At 50.5% G+C, this 26,733-nt stretch overlaps 1 protein-coding gene across 4 annotated transcripts in view; it reads left to right on the top strand.

Annotated features, from left to right (window-relative positions):
* Positions 1 to 26,733, top strand: part of LOC144608787 (E3 ubiquitin-protein ligase DZIP3-like) — a 72,473-nt gene that overhangs the window by 29,874 nt on the left and 15,866 nt on the right. For 3 of the 4 annotated variants that reach the window (XM_078426883.1, XM_078426884.1, XM_078426882.1), the window contains exons 14-26: positions 961 to 1,015; positions 2,699 to 2,772; positions 3,943 to 3,974; positions 4,168 to 4,223; positions 9,833 to 10,144; positions 12,387 to 12,692; positions 15,244 to 15,933; positions 17,677 to 17,858; positions 18,785 to 18,856; positions 21,354 to 21,410; positions 23,131 to 23,195; positions 25,619 to 25,670; positions 26,541 to 26,651. In XM_078426883.1, coding sequence (XP_078283009.1) covers positions 961 to 1,015; positions 2,699 to 2,772; positions 3,943 to 3,974; positions 4,168 to 4,223; positions 9,833 to 10,144; positions 12,387 to 12,692; positions 15,244 to 15,933; positions 17,677 to 17,858; positions 18,785 to 18,856; positions 21,354 to 21,410; positions 23,131 to 23,195; positions 25,619 to 25,670; positions 26,541 to 26,651 — 2,064 coding nt within the window. The remainder of the gene's footprint in view (positions 1 to 960; positions 1,016 to 2,698; positions 2,773 to 3,942; positions 3,975 to 4,167; positions 4,224 to 9,832; positions 10,145 to 12,386; positions 12,693 to 15,243; positions 15,934 to 17,676; positions 17,859 to 18,784; positions 18,857 to 21,353; positions 21,411 to 23,130; positions 23,196 to 25,618; positions 25,671 to 26,540; positions 26,652 to 26,733) is intronic. The other variant, XM_078426885.1, reaches the window with a different exon arrangement.

The raw sequence follows: 26,733 nt of genomic DNA, 5'->3' as shown, positions 1-26,733 counted from the left end.
TCATTAAAACCTACCGAATAGTGATAGGCCCAGATAGAGTGGTTATAGAGAGGATGTTTCCACTAGTGGGAGAGTCTAGGACCAGAGGCCACAGCCTAGGAATAAAAGGGCGTACCTTTAGAAAGGAGACGGGTGTCAAAGGTTATGGGGAGAAGGCAGGAGAATGGGGTGCAGAGGGAGAGATAAATCAACCATGATTGAATGGCGGAGTGGTCTTGATGGGCCGAATGGCCTAATTCTACTATCCCTTATGACCTCTGAGATGAGGAGGAACTTCTTCAGTCAGAAGGTGGTGAATCTGCGGAATTCATTGCCACAGACATCTGTGAACTAAACTTACCATCTCTTTTAACCTCTGCCCCTCTCGCCTTAGAAACATAGAAAATAGGTGCAGGTGGAGGCCATTTGGCCCTTCGAGCCAGCACCGCCTTAAAGTCATATCTTTAGTCCTTGACGTTTCCACTCCAGGAATAATGTTCTGAATGTCTACCTTATCTATAATCTTCTATCTTCAGTTCCAAGTCATTTTATTTTCAGCACCTGAAGCTCTACGTTAGGCCATATGCAACTCTGTGGCTTAACTTATACTTGTATTTCCCAATAACTCTTCCTTTGGGTTGATGTCATCTTTGCTTTGCTCGATTCTCATGAAGTTGAGGGGGTGAACTGAGTTCAGGGCAAGGGAAAGAGAACAGCTTTTGTTTTTGTTGCCAAAAATTAAAAGCTTAAGAACACGTTGTGTTGGCAGCAGAAGGTGTTTGGTTTCCAGAGAGTTTTGCTGTTCGGAGAAGCAACATTGAGCAGGTGTCGGGTTATGGGGAGAAGGCAGGAGAATGGGGTTGAGAGAGAAGGAGAGATCAGCCATGATTGAATGGCAGAGTAGACTTGATGGGTTCAATGGCCTCATTCTGCTCCTAGAACTTATGGACTTATGAACGGTTCCTGTTTCATTTTTTGCAGACAGTTTGGGAGAACCTGATAGATGACTTAACCGAAAAAAATGACAAGAATTTTGGTGAGTGAGAGCAGAGATATCCGTTTCCTTTACTGAACCAGTTTTTATCCAATTTCTTATCATGTTTGCTGAATTTATCATGTATAAAGTGCAAAAAAAAACGAAAAACATTAGCTGATAGAAACCAGTGGCGCAGCTGGTAGAGTTACTGCCTCACAGCGCCAGAGATCCAAGCTGACCCATCACCACGGGTGCTGTCTGTACGGAGTTTGCACATTCTCCCTGTGACCACGTGGGTTTTCTCCGGGTGCTCTGGTTTCCTCCCACATTCCAAAGACGTACAGGTTTGCAGGTTAATTGGCCTGTGTAAATTTCCCCCAGTGTGGGTGAGAACGTGGGATAACACGTGTGAACGGGTGATTAGTTTAGTTTAGATATATTATAAGAAAATAACTGCAGATGCTGGTACAAATCGAAGGTATTTATTCACAAAATGCTGGAGTAACTCAGCAGGTCAGGCAGCATCTCGGGAGAGAAGGAATGGGTGACGTTTCGGGTCGAGACCCTTCTACAGCGTGGAAACAGGCCCTTCGGCCCACCGGGTCCGCGCTGACCAGCGAATCCCACATATTAACACTATCCTACATACACTAGGGACAATTTTTACATTTATACCAAGCCAATTAACCTACAAACCTGTCCGTCTTTGGAGTGTGGGAGGAAACCGAAGATCTCGGAGAAAACCCACGCAGATCACGGGGAGAACGTACAAACTCCGTACAGACAGCACCCGTAGTCTGGATCGAACCCGGGTCTCAAGCACTGTAAGGCAGCAACTCTACTGTTGCGCCACCGTGCCGCTGATGGTTGGCTTGGGCCATGGGGCCTGTTTCCACGATGTATCTCTAAACGTAACGATAGAATACTTTCTGATACCAGAATATTTTCTACAGCAACTTCTGAAACCGGCCCTCCGAGTCCACGTCGACCAGCGATCACCCCATGTTGACTTGGTGCAAAATGCTTAGATGGGGTGGAGTTTGTTGCGTGCATCCAAGAGTGTTGTATAAAGAGGCGTAGGTAGGGTGGGTATGTCCAAGATTAGAGGGCATAGCTTTAAGGTGAGAGGGACAAAGTTAAAAGATGTGCAGGATGGGTATTTTTACACCGAAGGTGGTGGGTGCCTGGAACATGCTGTCCGCGGCCATGGTGGTGGAGGCAGATATCATTTACCAGGCTTTGAGATAGGCTCATGGACATGCAGGGAATGGAGGGATCTTGTTCATGTACAGGCAGGGGAGATGAATTTAACTTGTCATCGTGTTCGGCATGTGGGATTGAACGGGTGATTAGTTTAGTTTAGAGATACAGCGCGGAAAGAGGCCCTTCGGCCCACCCGGTCCGTGGTTCTGAAAGGCCTGTTCCTGTGCTGCTTTGTTCTGCATTCTATTCCAGCCATTTTCTGCTCAATGGTACTACTATTGTTGTGCAGGGTCACGTAAACATTGAAGGTCGGCACAAAACGCTGGAGTAACTCAGCGGGTCAGGCAGCATCTCGGGAGAGAAGGAATGGGCGACGTTTCGGGTCGAGACCCTTCTTCAGACTGATGTCAGGGGAGGGGGGCGGGTTCCCGAGATGCTGCCTGACCCACTGAGTTACTCCAGCGTTTTTTTGTCGACCTTCGATTTTACCAGCATCTGCAGTTTTTTTCCGACACTTAAACATTGATATGTTTGTTCCAGACGAACTCCGGGAAGAATCTGAAACAAGTATTGAAAGCCAGAAGTCTTCTCCCAGAACTGAAAAGACCAACTCGGTAAACTCCTGCTCCATATTCTGTTGAAACCCGGCCCTTTCACTGTTTTTTATTGTCCTATGTCCCAGATTGAACAATGACAATTACATCAATGACAATTACAACAGTTACATCGTATAAGATTATTAAGGGGTTGGACACGTTAGAGGCAGGAAACATGTTCCCAATGTTGGGGGAGTCCAGAACCAGGGGCCACAGTTTAAGAATAAGGGGTAGGCCATTTAGAACTGAGATGAGGAAAAACTTTTTCAGTCAGAGAGTTGTGAATCTGTGGAATTCTCTGCCTCAGTAGGCAGTGGAGGCCAATTCTCTGAATGCATTCAAGAGAGAGCTGGATAGAGCTCTTAAGGATAGCGGAGTCAGAGGGTACGGGGAGAAGGCAGGAACAGGGTACTGATTGAGAATGATCAGCCATGATCACATTGAATGGCGGTGCTGGCTCGAAGGGTTGAATGGCCTCCTCCTGCACCTATTGTCTATTGTCTATCGTGGCAACTAAGGAATGGAAATTATTAATACCTCCAATTTCAGGGACTGTTTCTTCCCTGCTTTTATCAACCATCCTATCCTCAACTAGAGAACAGTCCTGACCTACCATCTAACTCATTGGAGACGCTCGGACTGTCTTTAATCATAACGTACTGGACTTTGTCTTGCACTCAACATTATTCCCTTTATCCTGTATCTGTACACTGTGGACGGCTCGATTGTAATCTTTCTGCCCACCGGATAGCACGCAACAAAAAAGCTTTTCACTGTACCTCAGCACACGTGACAATAAACTAAAATCTAATCTAACCTATGGGGTGGCACGGTGGAGCTGCTGCCTCACAGCGCCAGAGACCCGGGTTCGATCCTGACTACGGGTGCTGTCTGTACAGAGTTTGTACATTCTCTCTGTGACCTGCATGGGTTTTCTCCGGGTGTTCCAGTTTCCTCCCACATTCCAAAGACGTACATGTTTGTAGGTTAATTGGCTTTGATAAGAATTGTAAATTGTCCTTAGTGTAGGATAGTGTACAGGGATCGCTGTTCGGTGTGGGTCTGTTTCCATAACAGTATCTCTAAACTAAACTATACTGAAGACACTGAAGGTTCTGCAGCTGTGTTGACATCCCATTTTTAGTTCAATAACTGCTCAACATTGTCTTTCTATTTGATTTTTCTTAGTGTGAAGAACTGCATCCAGATCCCAATGAACAGTAAGTTTAAAGCAAGAGAAAGTTCAACGTGTTAATGAATGGCAGCTGATTTCTTGACGTTTTCACTGTACGCTGTGGGTGGGTAATCACTGGTCAGCGTGGGCCGGGGGGGCCTGTATTGTGCCGTGTCTCTAAAGTCTAAATTAAATCACTTCATGCCAATTGCTTACCCTCACACATCTTTACACTTCAGATGTGAAGAGGAAAGCAGTTCCACAAAGAAATCTCCAACAGAACCAAAAAGTGTAGGTAAGTGGATTCTCAACCTCTGTCTGTTTATTTCTGACAGTTCCTGCTTTTTTCTGCATCTCCAACCAATAATCTGAAAATCAAGGCACATTTTAAAAAGATAGTATTTCCTTCTGGGTTTCTAATTGATTGATAAATTTAAAGAAATATCATGGAACGAGGCCCTTTAGCCCACTGAGTCCACGCCAACCACCGATCACCCGTTCACACTAGTTCCATGTTATCTCAATAGACAATAGGTGCAGGAGGAGGCCATTCGGCCCTTCAATTGACAATAGACAATAGACAATAGACAATAGGTGCAGGAGTAGGCCATTCAGCCCTTCGAGCCAGCACCGCCATTCAATGCGATCATGGCTGATCACTCAATCAGTACCCCGTTCCTGCCTTCTCCCCATACCCCCTCACTCCGCTATCCTCAAGAGCTCTATCCAGCTCTCTCTTGAAAGCATCCAACGAACTGGCCTCCACTGCCTTCTGAGGCAGAGAATTCCACACCTTCACCACCCTCTGACTGAAAAAGTTCTTCCTCATCTCCGTTCTAAATGGCCTACCCCTTATTCTCAAACTGTGGCCCCTTGTTCTGGACTCCCCTAACATTGGGAACATGTTATCTGCCTCTAATGTGTCCAATCCCCTAATTATCTTATATGTTTCAATAAGATCCCCCCTCATCCTTCTAAATTCCAGTGTATACAAGCCCAATCGCTCCAGCCTTCGAGCCAGCACCGCCATTCAATGTGATCATGGCTGATCATTCTCAATCAGTACCCCGTTCCTGCCTTCTCCCCATCCCCCCCGACTCCGCTATCCTTAAGAGCTCTATCTAGTTCTCTCTTGAATGCATTCAGAGAATTGGCCTCCACTGCCTTCTGAGGCAGAGAATTCCACAGATTTACAACTCTCTGACTGAAAAAGTTTTTCCTCATCTCCGTTCTAAATGGCCTACCCCTTATTCTTAAACTGTGGCCCCTTGTTCTGGACTCCCCCAACATTGGGAACATGTTTCCTGCCTCTAACGTGTCCAACCCCTTAATAACCTTATATGTTTCGGTAAGATCCCCTCTCATCCTTCTAAATTCCAGTGTATACAAGCCTAGCCGCTCCAGTCTTTCAACATATGACAGTCCCGCCATTCCGGGAATTAACCTAGTAAACCTACGCTGCACGCCCTCAATAGCAAGAATATCCTTCCACAAATTTGGAGACCAAAACTGCACACAGTACTCCAGGTGCGGTCTCACTAGGGCCCTGTACAACTGCAGAAGGACCTCTTTGCTCCTATACTCAACTCCTCTTGTTATGAAGGCCAACATTCCATTGGTTTTCTTCACTGCCTGCTGTACCTGCATGCTTCCTTTCAGTGACTGATGCACTAGGACACCCAGATCTCATTGAACGTCCTCTTTTCAATGGTTTGATCAACCCTCCACAATCTCTGTCGAACTAACAGCTGTCTTAGTTTGGGCGGCTCAGTGGTAGAGTTTCTACCCTAGAGCGCCAGAGACCCCAGTTCGAACCCGACTACGGGTGCTGTCTGTACCGGGTTTGTACGTTCACCCCGTGACCCCGTGGGTTTTCCCTGGGTCCTCTGGTTTCCTCCCACATTCCAAAGACGTACATGACTGTCGGTTAATTGGCTTCGGTACAAATTGTAAGTCGTCCCGAGTGTGGGTAGGATGGTGCTAGTGTACGAGGTGATCGCTGGTCGGCGCGGTCACGGTGGGCCGAAGGGCCTGTTTCCGTGCTGTACCTCTAACCTAAACCAAAGGGTCCCAACCCAAAACATTATCTGCCCATTGCCACCCAGAGATGCTGAGTTCCTCCAGCAGTTTCTTTTGTCGCTCAGTTTGGTTTTATTAACTTAATACATCCTGGGGCAGTGGGAATAACTGACAGTATTTTAAGCTCTGTGACTCCAAGTGTCAAAACTGGCACCATCAAAATAGAATGAAGTGACAGTCTGTCTGTGTGAGCTGATTGAACACATGTGCAGGAAGGGACTGCAGATGCTGGTTTAAACCCAAGATGGACACAAAAGTCCTTAGATTGTCAAATGCTATTTCCCTTTTATAGTTTTTTGACTCTGCACAATAAATACCTTCTGAATAATCGATACCTTCAGCTTCTAGTACTTTTACTAGCCGATCTTTAGTTCACTATTCTCCCTTCCTCTGAATAACAGGTTTATATTTGCCACCTTACAATCTCAGAAATTAAAATGAATATTGGTATCTTTGTAGATATCACTTCTGGTTGCTGGGGTTTTGGTCCCATTGATATGAATATTTTCTTTCGTCTCATTTATTCACTAGTTCATGGGATGTGGGCACCACTGGCAAGACAGATACCATATTAACCACAAAAAGCTGGAGTAACTCAGCGGGACAGGCAGCATCTCTGGAGAGACAGAATGGGCGACGTTTCGGGTCGAGACCCAGCAGTCTGAAGATGGGTCTCGACCCAAAACATTTAGACAATAGGTGCAGGAGTAGGCCATTCAGCCCTTCGAGCCAGCACCGCCATTCAATGCGATCATGGCTGATCACTCTCAGTCAGTACCCCGTTCCTGCCTTCTCCCCATACCCCCTCACTCCGCTATCCTTAAGAGCTCTATCCAGCTCTCTCTTGAAAGCATCCAACGAACTGGCCTCCACTGCCTTCTGAGGCAGAGAATTCCACACCTTCACCACTCTCTGACTGAAAAAGTTCTTCCTCATCTCCGTTCTAAATGGCCTACCCCTTATTCTTAAACTGTGGCCCCTTGTTCTGGACTCCCCCAACATTGGGAACATGTTTCCTGCCTCTAATGTGTCCAATCCCCTAATTATCTTATATGTTTCAATAAGATCCCCCCTCATCCTTCTAAATTCCAGTGTATACAAGCCTAATTGCTCCAGCCTTTCAACATACGACAGTGGAATTCTCTGCCACAGAAGGCAGTAGAGGCCAATTCACTGGATTAATTTAAAAGAGAGTTAGATAGAGCTCAAGGGGCTAGCGGAATCAAGGGATATGGGGAGAAGGCAGGCACGGGTTACTGATTGTGGATGATCAGCCATGATCACAATGAATGGCGGTGGTGGCTCAAAGGGCCGAATGGCCTCCTCCTGCACCTATTTTCTATGTTTCTATCATGCATTCCTTCTCTCCAGAGATGCTGCCTGTCCCACTGAGTTCCTCCAGCGCTTTGTGTCTATCCTCAGATAAAATATATTCAGTCTCGTTGTTTCCCACACCTGGAGATAGAGGCTGGAGATAAAATCCTACTACTCCGCAAGAGGCCATTTACCCCCCTGCTGCTCATTCCACCCACCGTCCACTCCCCTGTCCTTCCCCTGTAAATTTGTTTCTTTGAGTCTACACCCAATTAACTTCTGAAAGTCACCAAGCGAGTGAAAATACACTTTCCATCGTCGTCCTTCTAGTTCTTACGATTCGCATCTGAAACCCACTTTTACTCGCCTTCAACTGTGGGAATAATTTCTCTGTATCCATCAGAAACCTTCAGCAATCTAAACACAAAAGTAGTTTCAAAATTAGTTCCAATACCCATTCTGAAGGAAGGCCATTGAAAAAAGGAGATATCTAGATAAAATTAAACTAAACTAAACATTGGTGCATTGTTGGAATTGTTCTTGAAAAATCCAGTTTGTGTGTGTGTGTGTGTGTGTGTGTGTGTGTGTGTGTGTGTGTGTGTGTGTGTGTGTGTGTGTGTGTGTGTGTGTGTGCGCGCGTGTATAAGTGTGCATGCGTGTGTGTATAAGTGTGTCTGCATGTGTGTGTGTGTATAAGTGTGCATGCGTGTGTGTGTATAAGTGTGTCTGCATGTGTGTGCGTGTATAAGTGTGTCTGCATGTGTGTGCATGTATAAGTGTGCATGTGTGTGCGTGCATGCATAAGTATGTCTGCGTGTGTTTGTATAAGTGTGTCTGTGTAGAAGTGTGTCTGCGTGTGTGTGTTTGTGTGTATCTCTGTGATTCTGTGTGTGTGTGTCTGCGTGTGTCTGTGCGTGTGTCTGCATGTGAGTCTCTGACTGTTTGTCTCTGTGTGTGAGTCTCTCTGTGTGTGTCTCTGTCTCAGTGTGTGTGTGTACACGTGTCGCTATGCGTCTGCCTGTGTGAGACTTTGTCTCTATGAGTGTGTATGTGAGAGTGCATACATGTGTGTGTATGTGTATGCCTCTATCTCTGTGGGTGTATATATGTGTGTGTGTGTGTCTCAGTCCATGTGCATGTGTGTCTCTGCCTGTATCCCTGTGTGTGTGTCTCTCTCTGTGCCTGTATCCTGTGCTGTGTGTCTCTCTGTGCCTGTATCACTGTGTGCCTGTATCCCTGTGTGTGTGTGTCTCTGTGCCTGTATCCCTGTGTGTGTGTGTGTGTGTGTGTCCCTGTGCCTGTATCACTGTGCTGTTTGTCTCTGTGCCTGTATCCCTCTGTGCCTGTATCCCTGTGCGTGTGTGTGTGTCTCTGTGCCTGTATCCCTGTGTGTGTGTGTCTCTGTGCCTGTATCACTGTGCTGTGTGTCTCTGTGCCTGTATCCCTGTGTGTGTGTGTGTGTGTGTGTGTGTGTGTCTCTGTGCCTGTATCCCTGTGTGTGTGTGTGTGTGTGTGTCTCTGTGCCTGTATCCCTGTGTGTGTGTGTGTGTCTCTGTGCCTGTATCACTGTGCTGTGTGTCTCTGTGCCTGTATCCCTGTGTGTGTGTGTGTGTGTGTGTCTCTGTGCCTGTATCCCTGTGTGTGTGTGTGTGTGTGTGTGTGTGTCTCTGTGCCTGTATCCTGTGCTGTGTGTCTCTGTGCCTGTATCCCTGTGCGTGTGTGTGTCTCTGTGCCTGTATCCCTCTGTGCCTGTATCTCTGTGCCTGTATCCCTGTGTGTGTGTGTCTCTGTGCCTGTATCACTGTGCTGTGTGTCTTTGTGCCTGTATCCCTGTGCGTGTGTGTGTCTCTGTGCCTGTATCACTGTGCTGTGTGTCTTTGTGCCTGTATCCCTGTGCGTGTGTGTGTCTCTGTGCCTGTATCCCTGTGCGTGTGTGTGTCTCTGTGCCTGTATCCCTCTGTGCCTGTATCCCTGTGTGTGTGTGTGTGTGTGTGTGTGTGTGTCTCTGTGCCTGTATCACTGTGCTGTGTGTCTCTGTGCCTGTATCCCTGTGTGTGTGTGTGTGTGTGTGTGTGTGTGTGTGTGTGTGTGTGTGTGTGTGTGTGTGTGTGTGTGTCTCTGTGCCTGTATCCCTGTGCGTGCGCCTGTGTGTCTCTGTGCCTGTATCCCTGTGTGTGTGTGTGTGTGTGTGTGTGTGTGTGTGTGTGTGTGTGTGTGTGTGGTGTGTGTGTGTGTGTGTGTCTCTGTGCCTGTATCCCTGTGTGTGTGTGTGTGTGTGTCTCTGTGCCTGTATCCCTGTGTGTGTGTGTGTCTCTGTGCCTGTATCACTGTGCTGTGTGTCTCTGTGCCTGTATCCCTCTGTGCCTGTATCCCTGTGTGTGTGTGTGTGTCTCTGTGTCTGTATCCTGTGTGTGTGTCTCTGTGCCTGTATCCCTGTGCGTGCGCCTGTGTGTGAAAGCCAGGCACCAACCGCTGTTGTCTCTGACGTTTGCCTGCGTTGCCTGCCTCCAGATAAGATTGTCTTTGACCCGTCCAAGTGCCGGCTGTGGCAGGCGGTACACTCGGAGCAGGAGCTGATCACACACGGAGTGGAGGACGTCTCCTTCTTGCTGTACCGCCTGAAGCTGAAGAAGTTTCTGTCCGAGGGCGACCAGGAGGAGGTGGAGAAGCAGCGCTCGGGGCCGTCCAAGATCGACGCTCTCCTGCAAATTGTGTTGAAGAAGAACTCCAACCTGGAGATCCGCAAGTTCACCTCGGTGCTGGTTGCAATCGACGGGCTGAAGCCCGAGCTCTCCAAGTGGGTCCAGAATCTGGAGGAGATGGGTACGTTACATCTCTGCCTGGTGACTGTCTGCAATAAATCATTCATAGACAATAGACAATAGGTGCAGGAGGAGGCCATTCGGCCCTTCGAGCCAGCACCGCCATTCAATGTGATCATGGCTGATCATTCCCAATCAGTACCCCGTTCCTGCCTTCTCCCCATACCCCCTGACTCCGCTGTCCTTAAGAGCTCTATCGAGCTCTCTCTTGAATGCATTCAGAGAATTGGCCTCCACTGCCTTCTGAGGCAGAGAATTCCACAGATTCACAACTCTCTGACTGAAAAAGGTTTTTCCTCATCTCAGTTCTAAATGGCCTACCCCTTATTCTTAAACTGTGGCCCCTTGTTCTGGACTTCCCCCAACATTGGGAACATGTTTCCTGCCTCTAACGTGTCCAACCCCTTAATAATCTTATACGTTTCGATAAGATCCCCTCTCATCCTTCTAAATTCCAGTGTACACAAGCCTAGTCGCTCCGGTCTTTCAACATATGACAGTCCCGCCATTCCGGGAATTAACCTAGTGAACCTACGCTGCACGCCCTCAATAGAATATAGAACGCAGAACAGTACAGGGACAAAAAGCTGGAGTAACAGTGGGTCATAAAGTGATTGGAGCAGAATTAGGTCAGTCGGCCCGTCAAGTCTACTCCGCCATTCAATCATGGCTGATCTGTCTCTCTCTCCTAACCCCATTCTCCTGCCTTCTCCCCGTCACCTCTGATGGGCAACGCATCGGGTTGCAATGCGTCACCCATCCTCTTTCACCAGAGATGCTGCCTGATCCGCTGAGCCACTCCAGCACTTTGGTCTAAACCATCGTCTGCAGTTATTTGTTACCACCTCTGTGTTGAAGTTGCAAATTCTTTGCCTGTGTCTCTGTGACCACTCTTTTGGAAGGGCCACTGCCAGCACACCATAAACTCCACGCAAGGAGGGGGAGACCATGGCGGTACATGAATAAACTGGAACAAAGTATAAATGGGTAAAAAGACCATCCCATCCCGCCTGTTGTCTTCAATATCGGCCACATTGTTTTTCAGCTCCTGGGTGCCAGTTGTTCTGGGATGTTGTCGTGTTTGGGGTCGTGGCGCATTCAGAACGGGGCCAGGAAATTGATGGGGTCAAAGTAAGGATGGGCTTTATCCAGGTGTACCTATCACCCATACCTTCTCTCCAGAGATGCTGCCTGACCCGCTGAGTTACTCCAGCTTTTCGTGTCTACACGTGTACACGTGGAGCAGTACAGCACAGGAACAGGCCCTTCGGCTCACAGTGTCTGTGCCAAACATGATACCAGGTTAAACTAACCTCATCTGCCTGCACATGATCCATCTACCTTCATTACCTATGCATCCTTGTGCCGATCCACAAGCCTCGTACATACTATTACGGTATCTGCTCTCAACACCAGGCCTTGCAGCACCTTCCAGGCACCCACCACCCACTGTGTGTGTAAAAGGCACTTGACCTCCTTTAAACTTTGCTCCTCTGACCTTAAAGTACAGAGTCTTAACTTGGCCTTAGAGGTGCTGGCTTTGGGTCAGAGTTCAGGGGTCAGCCTGGCCTGGCGATGCCCTTGATGACCCCCACCGCCCCTCCCCTCTGGCTTCTGCAACATCATTCTATTAGCAAAGAGGGTGTTAGATGGTCAGCATGGATTGATTTGGTGGGCCGAAGGGCCTGTTTCCGTGCCGTATCTCTCTGCAACTCTCCAAACTAAAGTTTAGTTTAGTTCTGGTTGAGTTTATTATGGTCACATGTACTGAGGTACAGTGAAAAGCTCGTTGCGTGCTGACCAGTCAGCGGAGAGATTACGCTGAAGGGTCTCGACCCGAAACATCACTTGAGCCTTCTCTCTAGAGATGCTGCCTGACCTGCTGAGTTACTCCAGCCTTTTGTGTCTATCTTCAGTGGAAAGACTATGTACATGATTACAGTCGAGCCGTCCACAGTGTACAGGATAAAGGGAATAACGTTTAGTACTAGGTATACAAAGATGGTATCTCGGGAGAGAAGGAATGGGTGACGTTTCTTCAGTCTGAAGAAGGGTCCCGACCCGAAACATCACCCATTCCTTCTCTCCTGAGATGCTGCCTGACCTGCTGAGTTACTCCAGCATTTTGAGAATAAATGCCTTCGATTTGTACCAGCATCTGCAGTTATTTTCTTACACTAGGTATACAAAGATGGTCTGAGGATAACGCTAATGCTGTCCAATTGTTCTTCCTTGCGATGAAGGGAACAGCTGTGCAGACAGTTTCCTCTACCTGTACCTGGAGGTGTTGGCAGAGCCGCTGAGTGGACTCCCATTGAGGGACCTCATCTACAGTCTGCAGACCCGGAACATTCTGACGGACGTGGAGAACGACCTGCTGATGAAGACCTCCCCCCTGCACCGAGGGCAGCGGCTGCTGGAGGTCATCGTCTACATGAAGTCGGCCGCCGAGAAGGCGGAGTTTGTTTTCCTTCTGGAGGAAGAGCGGAAGTCGTTCCCCACGCTGTGGAAGTGCCTGGACGAGCTGCAGCAGGAGTTTGAGAAGCTGCGTGAGTGGGGGGGGGACGGGGCGGGGGACGGGGGGGAGGGGAAGGGGTAACATCGCTGATCCTCGTGGCCGGCACGGTGGCGCATCTCACCGCCGGCCGCCTCATAGCGCCGCAGACGCTGTCTGTACGGAGTTTGTACGTTCTCCCCGTGACCCGCGTGGGTTTTCTCCGGGTGCTCCGGTTTCCTCCCGCGCTCCAAAGACGTCCAGGCTTGTAGGTTAATTAGTTTGATGTAAAATGAAAAATTGTCCCGAGTGCGTGGGTAGGATAGCGTTAGTGCGCGGGGATCGCTGGTCGATGCGGACTCGGTGGGCCGAAGGGCCTGTTTCCGCGCTGTGTCTCTGAACTAAAAAACTAAGCTACAGAGGCTGTGATCTGGAGCATGAACAAACAGCTGGGGGAGCTCGGCAGGTCGGGCAGCATCTGTGGAGGCAGTGCTGTGGTCAATGCTTTGGGTTGAGACCCTGCATCAGGACTGCTCCCTGCTCTGCTAGGTATCAATAACTGGAGGCAGCAGATGCTCCATTAGTTTAACTGTGCAAAGTGTAAGGGTGAACATAGAGATATTTACAGAGTCACACAGTGTAGAAACATCGCCCAATCCCGACCTTCAGTCTGAAGAAGGGTCCCGACCCAAAACGTCACCTATCCTTTTTCTCCAGAGATGCTGCCCGACCCGCTGAGCTAATAGGGTCATACAGCATGGAAACAGACCCACACCGACCAACATGCCCCATCTACACGGGTAATTGATGCTGAGACTAAAAATGCTGAATCTACACTAGTCCAACCTGGTTGTATTTGGCCCATATCCCTCTAAACCTAACCCATTCATGTACACGTCTAAATGTTTTTTAAATATTGTTATAGAACCTGAACTTCCTCCTTTGGCAGCTCATTCCATACACCCATCACCCTTTGTGTGAAAAATAAAGTTCCCCCTCGGGTTTCTATTAAATCTTTCCCCCCCCTCACCTTAAACCTATGTCTTCTGGTTCTTGATTCCCCTACTCTGGGCATTTACCCGATCTATTCCTCTGATGACACACATCCTCTCATGACTATTCCTCCATCACACACACACACCAACCTCCCTTCCATTGACTCCATTTATATCTCACGCTGCCTCGGCAAGGCCAGCAGCATAATCAAGGACGAAGGTAGACACAAAAGGGACTCGACCCGAAACGTCACCCATTCAATAGACAATAGGTGCAGGAGGAGGCCATTCGGCCCTTCGAGCCAGCACCGCCATTCAATATAATCATGGCTGATCATTCTATCCGCTGTCCTTAAGAGCTCTATCTAGCTCTCTCTTGAATGCATTCAGAGAATTGGCCTCCACTGCCTTCTGAGGCAGAGAATTCCACAGATTCACAACTCTCTGACTGAAAAAGTTTTTCCTCATCTCAGTTCTAAATGGCCTACCCCTTATTCTTAAACTGTGGCTCCTGGTTCTGGACTCCCCCAACATTGGGAACATGTTTCCTGCCTCTAACGTGTCCAACCCCTTAATAATCTTATACGTTTCGATAAGATCTCCTCTCATCCTTCTAAATTCCAGTGTATACAAGCCTAGTCGCTCCAGTCTTTCAACATATGACAGTCCCGCCATTCCGGGAATTAACCTAGTAAACCTACGCTGCACGCCCTCAATAGCAAGAATATCCTTCCTCAAATTTGGAGAGGCTCCTGAGATGCTGCCTGACCCGCTGAGTTACTCCAGCATTTTGTTGTCTCCCTTCTATTTAAACCAGCATCTGCAGTTTTTGTATCGTATTATCAAGGACCAGTCGCACCCCGGCCACTCCCTCTTCTCCCCTCTCCCATCAGGCAAGAGGAATAGAAGTGTGAAAACGCACACCTCCAGATTCAGGGACTGTTTCTTCCAAGCCGTTACCCGGCAACCGAACCACCCTACCACAACTGGAGAGTACTGCGCTACCATCTACCTCATTGGAGACCCTCGGACTATCTTTGATCTGACTTTACTGGACTCTATCTTGGAAAACGTTATTTACGTTATTCCCTATATCATGTATCTGTACACTGTGGACGGCTCGATTGTAATCATGTGTTTCCTTTCCGCTGAATGGTTAGCACGCAACAAATGCTTTTTACTGTACCTCAGTACGCGTGACAATAAACTAAACTCATCTCCCCAACTCCTTTCCTTACCTATCTGAAAGCCTATTGAACACAAGGATCACTGCCCCTGGATACTATCAACCTGAAACGTCAGCTATTCCTTCTCACCAGATATGCTGCCTGACCCAGCAAGGGTCCACAATCAATAACCCGTGCCTGCCTTCTCCCCATATCCCTTGATTCCGCTAGCCCTGAGAGCTCTATCCAACTCTTTCTTAAATCCATCTAGTGATTTGGCCTCCTCTGCCCTCTGTGGCGGAGAATTCCACAAATTCACAACTCTCTGGGTGAAAAGGTTCCTTCCCACCTCGGTTTTGTGTCTTATGTTTGGTGTAAACCAGCATCTGCAGTTCCTTCCCACACGTGCCTACCTGACTGACAGGGGCTGTTCTTCCACCTGCAGGTTACGGGTATATCCCACGTTTCAAGAGGTACGTTCCACTGAAGAGGCTGCGTAAACGCGAGGACCTGCCGGCGGAGGAGCGGAACTCCTACTGCAACTTCTTCCGCCTGATGTACCTGATCATCCTGGAGGGGACGCGCGTGGCACAGAGGGTCTTTGCCGAGAGCGTAGCCCCGGCCGACCTGCAGGCGGAGATCCGGAAGCTGAAGAAGGTGGAGCTGCACCGCAGTTTCCGGGAGTTCCAGATGGCCTTTGCCTCCCACTCGGACTGGGGGCTGCTGTACCCGCAGAGGGCCGCACGCCTGGAGTTCCAGAAGTACGACGTCACCCTCCTGGTCTTCCTGATGATGCACGTCAGGGCCTTCCCCCAGCCCCGCAGGGGGTGGCGCGTGGAGCCGCCCCCGGACGACCGCTCCAAGGCGGCCAGCCTGCTCCGCCTGCTCTACCTGCGGCGGCGGCTGGTGCTCCGGGACGGTTACCTCGGCGTGCCCGAGGACGAGTTCCTGACCATCTGGCGCGAGGCCAAGCAGTGCCTCTGCCGACTCGGCAAGGACCAGGAGGAGATTGAGGACATCATGTTCACGCCCGGCTACCTGCTGTGGAGGGACCACAAGCAGATCTCAGAACTCATGGGGAAACAATGCATGGAATTGACGGGGCAGTACATGATGGCCATGAAAGCCCATCTACGTAAGGACCCGACACAACCCAGTGGACTATCCTGCTGGCGATGCGCGGGGCAGGTTATCACACGAGAGGGTGGGAGGTGCCTGGAACATGCTGCCAGGGGTGGTGATGGAAACATAGAAACATAGACAACAGGTGCAGGAGGAGGCCATCAGTCAGAGAGTTGTGAATCTGTGGAATTCTCTGCCGCAGAAGGCAGTGGAGGCCAATTCTCTGAATGCATTCAAGATAGAGCTAGATAGAGCTCTTAAGGATAGCGGAGTCAGGCAGGAACGGGGTACTGATTGAGAATGATCAGTCATGATCACATTGAATGGCAGTGCTGGCTCGAAGGGCCGAATAGCCTCCTCCTGCACCTATTGTCTATTATCTATTAGGCCCTTCGAGCCAGCACCGCCATTCATTGTGATCATGGCTGATCGTCCACAATCAGTAACCCATGCCTGCCTTCTCCCCATACCCCTTGATTCCACTAGCCCCTAGAGCTCTGTCTAACTCTCTTTTAAATTCATCCAGTGAATTGGCCTCCACTGCCCTCTGTGGCAGAGAATTACACAAATTCACAACTCTCTGGGTGAAAAAGTTTCTTCTCACCTCAGTTTTAAATGACCTCCCCTTTATTCTTAGACTGTGAGATACAGTAGTGGTGTTTGGGGTAAGAGCCTTTCCAAGAGGTATGTAGATGTGGATCACATGCAGGCGGAGGAGATAGATGTTGTCACGTTGTAATGGGTGCAGAAAAGATGTACCAGGATGTTGCAAGGACTCCAGGGACCGAGCTATCGGGAGAGGTTGTGTAAGAAAATAACTGCAGATGCTGGTACAAATCGAAGGTATTTATTTCACAAAATGCTGGAGTAACTCAGCAGGTCAGGCAGCATCTCAGGAGAGAAGGAATGGGTGACGTTTTGGGTCTAGACCCTTCTTCAGACTGATGGGTTGAGCAGGTGCAGATTAGGTTTACCAGAATGCTCAAAATAAGTTCATAAGTCATAGGAGCAGAAGTAGGTCATTTGGCCCATTGAGTCTACTCTGTCATTCAATCGTGGCCGATCAATCTTTCCCCCTCACCCCCATTCTCCTACCTTCTCCCCAGAACTAAAGAACTGGAGTAACTCAGCAGGTCGGGTGACATCTCTAGAGAACACAGAGAGGAGATGTTTTTGGTCGAGACCCTTCTTCAGAAACGTCATCTGTCCGTGTTCTCCAGAGATGCTGCCTGACCTGCTGAGTTACTCCAGCACTCTGTGTCCTTTTGGGAAGTGTGGAGGTTGGCGTAGTTGGGAATGATCCTCTGAAAGAGACAAAATGCTGGAGTAACTCAGCGGGTCAGGCAGCATCTCTGGAGAAAAGGGAATAGGTGACGTTTCGGGTCGCGGCCCTTCTTCAGACTGAGAGTAGAGGAGGAGAACTTCTGCAAAGTAGACATACCTTCAGGGGATTTTGCAATGGTGCAGACAAAACGTGTAGGAAAGGAACTGCAGATGCTGGTTTATACTGAAGACAGACCTGCCGAGTTACTCCAGCATTTTGTGTCCATCGTCGCAGCACACCAGGGACAATCTGCAGAAGCCAATTCACCTACAAACCCGCAAGTCCTTGGGATGTGGGAGGAAACTAGAGCACCCTGAGGAAACCCGCTCGGGTCTGTGGCGATGTGAGGCAGCAGCTCCACCCGCTGCTCGCTGGGCCGTCTAGCTGCTGTGACCTTATTCCAGCCTTCACACCTGTTCCTTGTCGTTGCAGAGGCGAAGAGCAAGGAAGCCATGAAGATGGGGGAAACGGAAGCTGCTCCGGGAGAGAAAGAGACTCCGACACAGCAGCCGGGCACGTCCACCGCCGACAGGAGGAAAGGGAAGGAGGCGGAGAGAGAGACGGAGACTGGCAGAGAGGGAGAGAGCGCGCCGGGTCACGGAGCCACCGGACAGGTAGGACAGAGACTCGAGACCTTGTGTCCCTGTGTTTGTACTTGTCCCAGCTCATCAGTGTTTAATCAGAGACCCACACCACCCTGGCCACACTGTCGTTTCACCCCTACCATGGGGACGAAGGTACAGGAACCTGAAAACTGTGACCTCCAGCGTCACGAATAGCTTCTTCCCAACATCAACCATCAGGCTCTTGAACACTGCACAACACTAACCTGAGATCTTTATTCACAAAATGCTGGAGTAACTCAGCAGGTCAGGCAGCATCTCGGGAGAGAAGGAATGGGTGACATTTCGGGTCGAGACCCTTCTTCAGTCTGAAGAAGGGTCTCGACCCGAAACGTCACCCATTCCTTCTCTCCCGAGATGCTGCCTGACCTGCTGAGTTACTCCAGCATTTTGTGAATAAAAACCTTCGATTTGTACCAGCATCTGCAGTTATCTTCTTATACTATCCTGAGATCTATAGGCTCTCTTTAGTGTCATAGAGTCAAACAGTATGGAAGTAGGCCCTTTGGCCCAACTTGCCCGCACCGACCAACATGCCCCATCGATATTAGCCCCACTTGACCGCGTTTGGCCCGTGTCCCTCTAAACCCGTCCTATCCATGTACCTGTCCAAATGTTTTTTACAGAATGTGGGTGAGGGATTTGTCCCTTGCTCAAAACGCAAAGTGCAGGAATAACTCAGCGGGTCAGGCAGCATCTGTGGAGGGAATGAGCAGACGACATATCGGGGTCGGGGCCCGCTGAGTTCCTCCAGCACTTTGTTTTTTTTCTCAGTATCCTAGCATCTGCAGTTCCTCGTGCCTTAAAGTCCCTCGGCAGCATCGGTGCATCTCTGGTGGGGTGGCTCTGGTCCGTATAGATGCATGGGGGGTCGCTGGTTGATCTCCTCGCCCCTCACACTCTCCTCACTCCTGCAGGAACCCTCAGTCGCCTTGCCAGTAGCATCGAAGGGCGAGGAAGTGTCACGGCCGTCTGAGCCACAGTGTACGGTAAGGTGCTGGGGGTCTCGGGTCAGGTGCTGGGGGTCTCGGGTCAGGTGCTGGGGGTCTGGGGTCAGGTGCTGGGGGTCTGGGGTCAGGTGCTGGGGGTCTCGGGTAAGGTGCTGGGGGTCTCCTGTAAGGTGCTGGGGTTCTCGGGTCAGGTGCTGGGGGTCTGGGGTAAGGTGCTGGGGGTCTCGGGTCAGGTGCTGGGGGTCTCGGGTCAGGTGCTGGGGGTCTCGGGTCAGGTGCTGGGGGTCTCGGGTAAGGTGCTGGGGAGCTCCTGTAAGGTGGTGGGGGTCTATGGTAAGGTGCTGGGGGGCTCCTGTACGGTGCTGGGGGTCTGGGGTAAGGTGCTGGGGGTCTGGGGTCAGGTGCTGGGGGTCTGGGGTAAGGTGCTGGGGGTCTGGGGTCAGGTGCTGGGGGTCTCCTGTAAGGTGCTGGGGGTCTCGGGTCAGGTGCTGGGGGTCTGGGGTAAGGTGCTGGGGGTCTCCTGTAAGGTGCTGGAGGTCTCGGGTCAGGTGCTGGGGGTCTCGGGTCAGGTGATGGGGGTCTGGGGTAAGGTGCTGGGGGTCTGGGGTAAGGTGCTGGGGATCTGGGGTAAGGTGCTGGGGGTCTCGGGTCAGGTGCTGGGGTCTCCTGTTAGAAACATAGAAAATAGGTGCAGGAGGAGGCCATTTGGCCCTTCGAGCCAGCACCGCCATTCATTGCGATCATGGCTGATCATCCACAATCAGTAACCCGTGCCTGCCTTCTCCCCATATTGATTCCACTCGCCCCCAGAGCTCTATCTAACTCTTTTGAATTCATCCAGTGAATCGGCCTCCACTGCCTTCTTCTGTGGCAGTGAATTCCATAGATTCACAACTCTCTGGGTGAAAACGTTTTTTTCAATGGCCTCCCTTTTATTCTCAGACTGTGTGGCCCCTGGTTCTGGACTCCCCCAACATTGGGAACATTTTCCCTGCACCTAGCTTGTGGTGCTGGTGGGGGTCTCCTGTAAGTTGCTGGGGGTGGTCTATGGTCAGGTGCTGGGGGTCTCTTTCACCCGTGGTGGTGGGGGAGGAGGGGGGTGGGGGTAGATCTTATCCTCAGTCTGACAAAACCTATGGAGATATTGCATTTTAATCTAAAAGATCCACTTTATTGAAGTCTTTGACTTTCCACTTTGGAGACACAGCGTGGGAACATGCCATTCGGCCCATCGAGTCTGCGCGGACTGGCGATTCCTTCGTACACTTGTACTATCCTGCCACTAGGGACCATTTACAATTTTCCTTCAGTGAAGAAGCGTCTCGACCCGAAACGTCACCCATTCCTTTTCTCCAGAGATGCTGCCTGACCCCGCTGAGTTACTCCAGCTTTTTGTGTCTGTCTTCTTCTCTTCACCCTGGGGCAACGAGGGTTGCAGCTTCTGGAGGTCAGTCGAGGACCTGGATTTCGGCAAGAAGCTGGAATAATGTCTCATGCCCTCTCATAGGGTGGAATAGAGGGTATTAGCCTTACAGCTCCGGAGATCCGGGTTCGATCCTCACCGCTGGTGCAGTCAAAAACACACAGTTAAGGCAGTTGCTGCCTCACAGGGCCAGAGACTCGGGTTTGATCCTGACTGCAGGTATGGAGTTTGTACGTTCTCCCCGTGACCGCGTGGGTTTTCGCCGGGTGCTCCGGTTTCCTCCCACACTCCAAAGACGCGCAAGTTGGTCGGCTAATTGGCCTCAGTAAAATTGTAACTTGTTCCCCGTGTGTGGGATAGTGCAAGTGTACGGGGTGACCGCCGGTCGGCGCGGACACGGTGGGCCTGTTTCCGCGCCGTATCTCTAGTGCAAAGTCAACGACTTCAATAAAGTGGATCTTTTAGATTAAAACGAAATAGATCACCATAGGCTTTTCCACAAGGATCTTGGTGGCAAAATGCAATGCAAAATGTAGATGCAGCAATGTACCTTGGGAAGTGTTGACGCGTCTAAGGAAGACGTAAACATCTGTGAGATTGAGAAGTGTCTTTGGTTTAGTTTAGCCTTTGTCTTTTAGTTTAGTTTAGAGATACAGCGCGGAAGCAGGCCCTTCGGCCCACCGAGTCCGTACCGACCAGCGATCCCCGCGCATTAGCACTCTCCTACACACACACCAGGGATAATTTATATTTATACCAAGCCAATTAACCTCCAAACCTGTACGTCTTTGGAGTGTGGGAGGTTTGTACCAAAACCGAAGATCTCGGAGAAAACCCGCGTGTTCACGGTGGGAACGGTCAAACCGCCGTGCCACCGCGCCAACCTTCTGTTGAAGCTATTCCACGCTAACTGAGGCCACACCCTGTACATGAATAAAATGGCCAAGCCCCCTCGCTGTGAAACAGAGCCCCCCCCTCCCCCCTCTACCTCTGTCCCACCCACTCAGAGTAGCACGGACTGGTCGGGCCAAATGGCCACGTAACACAAATCACCACTTGCAGGGAATGTTGTGGCTGAATGTAGATCGCTCAAAAAATCGTTTTAAATTACAGAACGATCCCCAGAAAAACAGCCGGAAGAAAAAGAAGAAAAAGACCAAAGGAAAAAAGGTAGATTTAATCATTCACTGATACTTCATCGGTGCTTATACCTTAGGCACAGTTTTTATTTTGCATCCAATCTGGTAAAATCCTACTGCACTCTTCACCAGTACACAAACAGCCACCATGTTCCTGGCACTGACAAAGTTACAGTTCATCCATCACCTTCCAGAGAGAGAGGGAGGGTCAGAGAGAGAGGGGGGGTCAGAGAGAGAGGGGGGGGTTCAGAGAGAGAGGGGGTCAGAGAGAGAGAGGGGGTCAGAGAGAGAGAGGGGGTCAGAGAGAGAGGGGGGTCAGAGAGAGGGAGAGAGAGAGACATGGAGTGAAGGCGGGCGAAGCTGCTGCCTCCCAGCCCACTGCAGGGCGTTGAACAATGCCACCATCCCCATCTCTGGACACCCTGTGCGTAGGGGAGAGGGCAGGGCTGAGGATGTCCTAGTCGGGTTGCTCCTGGGCCTGGCCAAGCTGGCCATCCGTGACTCACGGCGCCAGGCGGAAGAGGGCTCTGCCCGAGCCGGCTGTCTGCCCCTTTTACATAGAAACATAGAAACATAGAAAATAGGTGCAGGAGTAGGCCATTCGGCCCTTTGAGCCTGCACCGCCATTCAATATGATCATGGCTGATCATCCAGTTCAGTATCCCGTACCTGCCTTCTCTCCATACCCCCTGATCCCTTTAGCCACAAGGGCCACATCTAACTTCCTCTTAAATATAGCCAATGAACTGGTGAAAAGATGTACAATAGATTACAGGTAAAAAGTTAAGTTATTAAAATGCACAAACATTTGCAGGTTGAATGCAGGTAGAAGGTTGTGTGCCATTGTATGTTCTTTTTTAGTACCTGCACTGATGTGCAGCACTTTGGTCAACGTGGGTTGTTTTTAAATGTGCTATACAAATAAAATTGACTTGACTTGACTTGACTTAACTACCTTCTGTGGCAGAGAATTCCACAGACTCACCACTCTGTGTGAAGAAATGTTTTCTCATCTCGGTCCTAAAAGACTTCCCCCTTATCCTTAAGCTGTGACCCCTGGTTCTGGACTTCCCCAACATCGGGAACAATCTTCCCGCATCTAGCCTCTCCAACCCCTTAAGAATTTTGTATGTTGTTATATGTCTTTTCCGGGGGTTACGTCCGTGCCCGGGCGGTGTTGGAGAGGGACTGCGCGCTGTCCACGGGCACCCTGGAGGGATCCCCTCAATAAGGATGCGGAAATAGTGATTTGATATTTAAGAATGTCGGCTTTATTTTGCATTATGGCGGTGGGTTTGGTTGTATTTTTGTAAACAGTTGATTAAAATTATTTTTGGTTTAAAAAAAAATCACAAAGAGTTGCAGCGTTCACTGCTGGGATCTGCAGCAAAGTTACTAGAGGAGCAAGATAGACCACTCGACCCTCAAAACCGTAGTGCGCCAAGGCGCCATTTTAGTAGGCAGAAACTTGCAGAAACATTTTAAAAGAAAAGTGACAAAAATCTGTGAATTGGTAGATGAGATATATTCTGCATCTTTATGGTATCATCACACATACTGTTCCCCCAAAACACTACGAGAGGCATAGCGAACGGCGGGTTTCGCCTACTAAAATGGCGGATGTTCCGCTCCTTTGCGTACAGGGGATTTCGACGGAGTGGTCCATCTTGCTCCTCTAGTATCTTCGGTCTGCGTTACCACTTCCAGCGCTCATTACAGACGGCTTTTCCTCCCTCGCACTGTTTTTCCAGAAGGCTGCAGCTCCGGTGGAGAACGTGAGTGAGAAGGATGCGGAGAGCACAGCCGATGAGGACAGGTACGTGGAGGACAGGCGGCACTCCCGGCCGGGCCTGGTGTTGGTGATAGTTTATCGCACCCACACGGACCGCGCTGTGCATGTGCGCAGTCAGGCCGTGCACAAGTACAACACGTGCCACCGCAGCAATACACCACAGTGCACAATACTCTGGTACAACTGCAGGTCCACCACTGGTTTTCCAGCGCCTCTTATCAACCGGACAAAATGACCAGAGTGCTCTTGTAATCCCGCAGAGATCCCCCCGAAAATGTGGCTCCTCGCCTCGGCCAGGTGAGGCTGCCGATCTCGACCTCATCGGGACTTGGGCGGCTAATTGGAGGGTCACATTTGCCCCCTGCGGACACTCTCCGTCTGCCTGTCTGTCCGTCCGTCTCTTTCTCTCTCTGTTTTTCTCTCTTTCTCAATTCAATTCAATTTTTCAATTAAAAACTTTATTGGCATGATAAGTTACATCGTTATATAGAACATAGTATAGAACATCACATACATATTTAAAATGCATGAACATAAATACAAGTGTACAATGCATGGGTCGATCTGCCCCCGTACATATACATATATATACACGCAATACATTTATAGCCTTTTATCGATTGCTACTCGTTTTTGCAGTTGTAAACAGTGCAGCAAGGTAGCAAGTTTAGCAGGTCAATATTAATTTCTTAGTGTCAATTAGTGCCAATTTGTGTATGTGTACATGTTGGTCATTCACTGTCTCTCAGGTTGTGGCATGCTGCTACTTATTGTGCGCCAAGATGTGCCGTATTTCCTTCGCCAAGGATTGTTCTTAGTTTTGATATATCATCTAGTTCTTTAAAATCTGGGGTTGCCAGACTGAGTATTCCAAAGTATATTTTCCTTAGTTTGTCGATTTTTTTACATTTTAAGAGGAAGTGCATCTCTGTTTCAACCTCATCTGTCAAACAGTGACCGCATATTCTATTTTCTCTTGGTTGCCAAGATCTCTTCTGCCTTCCTTTTTCAACTGCCAAATGGTGGTCGCTTAACCTGTACTTTGTGAGGGTCTGTCTCTGCTTGATATCTCTAACAGTTGAGAGATAGTCTGCCAATTTATAGTCTCTTTTTAGGGCACGGTAGCACTCTCGTCTGCTTTGGCTTTTAGTTACTTTATCCCAATGTTCCAGATAGGTTCCTTTGCATTGTTTAATAATTTGGCTCACTCTAACTGGTGATTGGAAAGCAGTATTGATCTGAGACTGGTCAAGGTTTAGCTGAATATGGGTAGGCAGTCTCAGTCTCTCTATGTCTCTCTCTCTCTCTCTCTCTGTCTCTGGGTTTTTTTCTGTCTCTCTCTGTGTCTCTCTCTCTGCCTATCTCTCTCTGTCTGTCTCTCTGTCTGTCTGTCTCTCTGTCTGTCTGTCTCTCTGTCCCTTGTGGCTAAAGGGATCAGGGGGTATGGAGAGAAGGCAGGTACGGGATACTGAGTTGGATGATCAGCCATGATCATATTGAATGGCGGTGCAGGCTCGAAGGGCCAAATGGCCTACTCCTGCACCTATTTTCTATGTTTCTATGTTTCTGTCTATTTCTCTCTCTCTGTCTCTCACTCTGCCTCTCTCTCTGCCTCTCTCTCTGCCTCTCTCTCTCTCTCTCTCTCTCTCTCTCTCTCTCTCTCTCTCTCTCTCTCTCTCTCTCTCTCTCTCCCTCTCCCTCTCCCTCTCTCTCTCTCCCTCTCTCTCTGCCTCTCTCTCTCTCTCTCTGCCTCTCTCTCTGCCTCTCTCTCTCTGCCTCTCTCTCTGCCTCTCTCTCTGCCTCTCTCTCTGCCTCTCTCTCTGCCTCCCTCTCTCTCTGCCTCTCTCTCTGCCTCTCTCTCTGCCTCTCTCTCTGCCTCTCTCTCTCTGCCTCTCTCTCTGCCTCTCTCTCTGCCTCTCTCTCTCTGCCTCTCTCTCTGCCTCTCTCTCTCTGCCTCTCTCTCTCTGCCTCTCTCTCTCTGCCTCTCTCTCTCCGCCTCTCTCTCTCCGCCTCTCTCTCTCCGCCTCTCTCTCTCCGCCTCTCTCTCTCCGCCTCTCTCTCTCCGCCTCTCTCTCTCCGCCTCTCTCTCTCCGCCCCTCTCTCTCCGCCCCTCTCTCTCCGCCCCTCTCTCTCCGCCCCTCTCTCTCCGCCCCTCTCTCTGCGCCCCTCTCTCTGCGCCCCTCTCTCTGCGCCCCTCTCTCTGCGCCCCTCTCTCTGCGCCCCTCTCTCTGCGCCCCTCTCTCTGCGCCCCTCTCTCTGCGCCCCTCTCTCTGCGCCCCTCTCTCTGCGCCCCTCTCTCTGCGCCTCTCTCTCTGCGCCTCTCTCTCCGCCTCTCTCTCCGCCTCTCTCTCTCTGCCTCTCTCTCTGCCTCTCTCTCTGTGCCTCTCTCCTCCCTTCACTGGTGTATCTCCCTGAACAAGCACTGACTGCTGTTTGTTCCCTGACAGGGATGAGGATGTTGGGCAGGCAGTGCACTTGGACCAGCGGGGCAGGAACGAGGTAGGACACCACTCCCCCCCAGAGGCTGCTGGAGGCTCCTGTGTATCTGCGATCTGTATCCGCTGAGCCCGTATCTGCGCCGTGCGACACCAGTATCCGCGGTGCCCATATCCGCGGTGCCCATATCTGCGCCGTGCAACACCAGTATCTGCACGCTGTATCCGCAGTGCCCATATCTGCGCCGTGCGACACCAGTATCTGCGGTGCCCGTATCTGCGCTATGCGACACCAGTATCCGCGGTGCCAGTATCTGCGCGCTGTATCCGCGGTGCCCATATCTGCGCCATGCGACACCAGTATCTGCGGTGCCAGTATCTGCGCGCTGTATCCGCGGTGCCCATATCTGCGCCATGCGACACCAGTATCTGATCGCTGTATCCGCGGTGCCCGTATCTGCGCGCTGTATCCGCCATGCCCATATCGGCGCCGTGCGACACCAGTATCCATGCGCTGTATCCGCGGTGCCCGTATCTGCGCGCTGTACCCACAGTGCCCGTATCTGCGCGCTGTATCCGCCGTGCCCGTATCTGCGCGCTGTACCCGCGGTGCCCATATCTGCGCCATGCGACACCAGTATCTGCGTGCTGTATCCGCGGTGCCCATATCTGCGCCATGCGACACCAGTATCTGCGCGCTGTACCCACCGTGCCCGTATCTGCGCGCTGTACCCACCGTGCCCGTATCTGCGCGCTGTACCCACGGTGCCCATATCTGCGCCATGCGACACCAGTATCTGCGTGCTGTATCCGCGGTGCCCGTATCTTCGCGCTGTATCCATGGTGCCCGTATCCCGGTGATGCCCGTGTCGGCGCGGCGCGGTGACCGGTGCCGGAGTCGGTGCTCCCTCGCGGTGACGATGCCCACCGTCAGATTGCAGAGCTGGAGGCTGCGGTGCGGAGGTGGCAGCTACTGTGTGAGGAGAAGACCCACCAGAACGAGCAGCTGCTGAAGTGGCAGAGCAAGGCTGTGGAGAGCGACGGGGTGAGTGGCAGAGAGGGTGGTGGGGGCACCGGGCAGGGCAGCTACAGGGACCAGTGCGAGGGTTATTATACCGTGGCTCGGT

The sequence above is a fragment of the Rhinoraja longicauda genome, chromosome 32 (assembly GCF_053455715.1).
Source record: "Rhinoraja longicauda isolate Sanriku21f chromosome 32, sRhiLon1.1, whole genome shotgun sequence".
NCBI classification, from domain to species: domain Eukaryota; kingdom Metazoa; phylum Chordata; class Chondrichthyes; order Rajiformes; family Arhynchobatidae; genus Rhinoraja; species Rhinoraja longicauda.
Note: the sequence above shows the minus strand (reverse complement) of the source record. Positions and strands in the feature narration are given on the sequence as shown.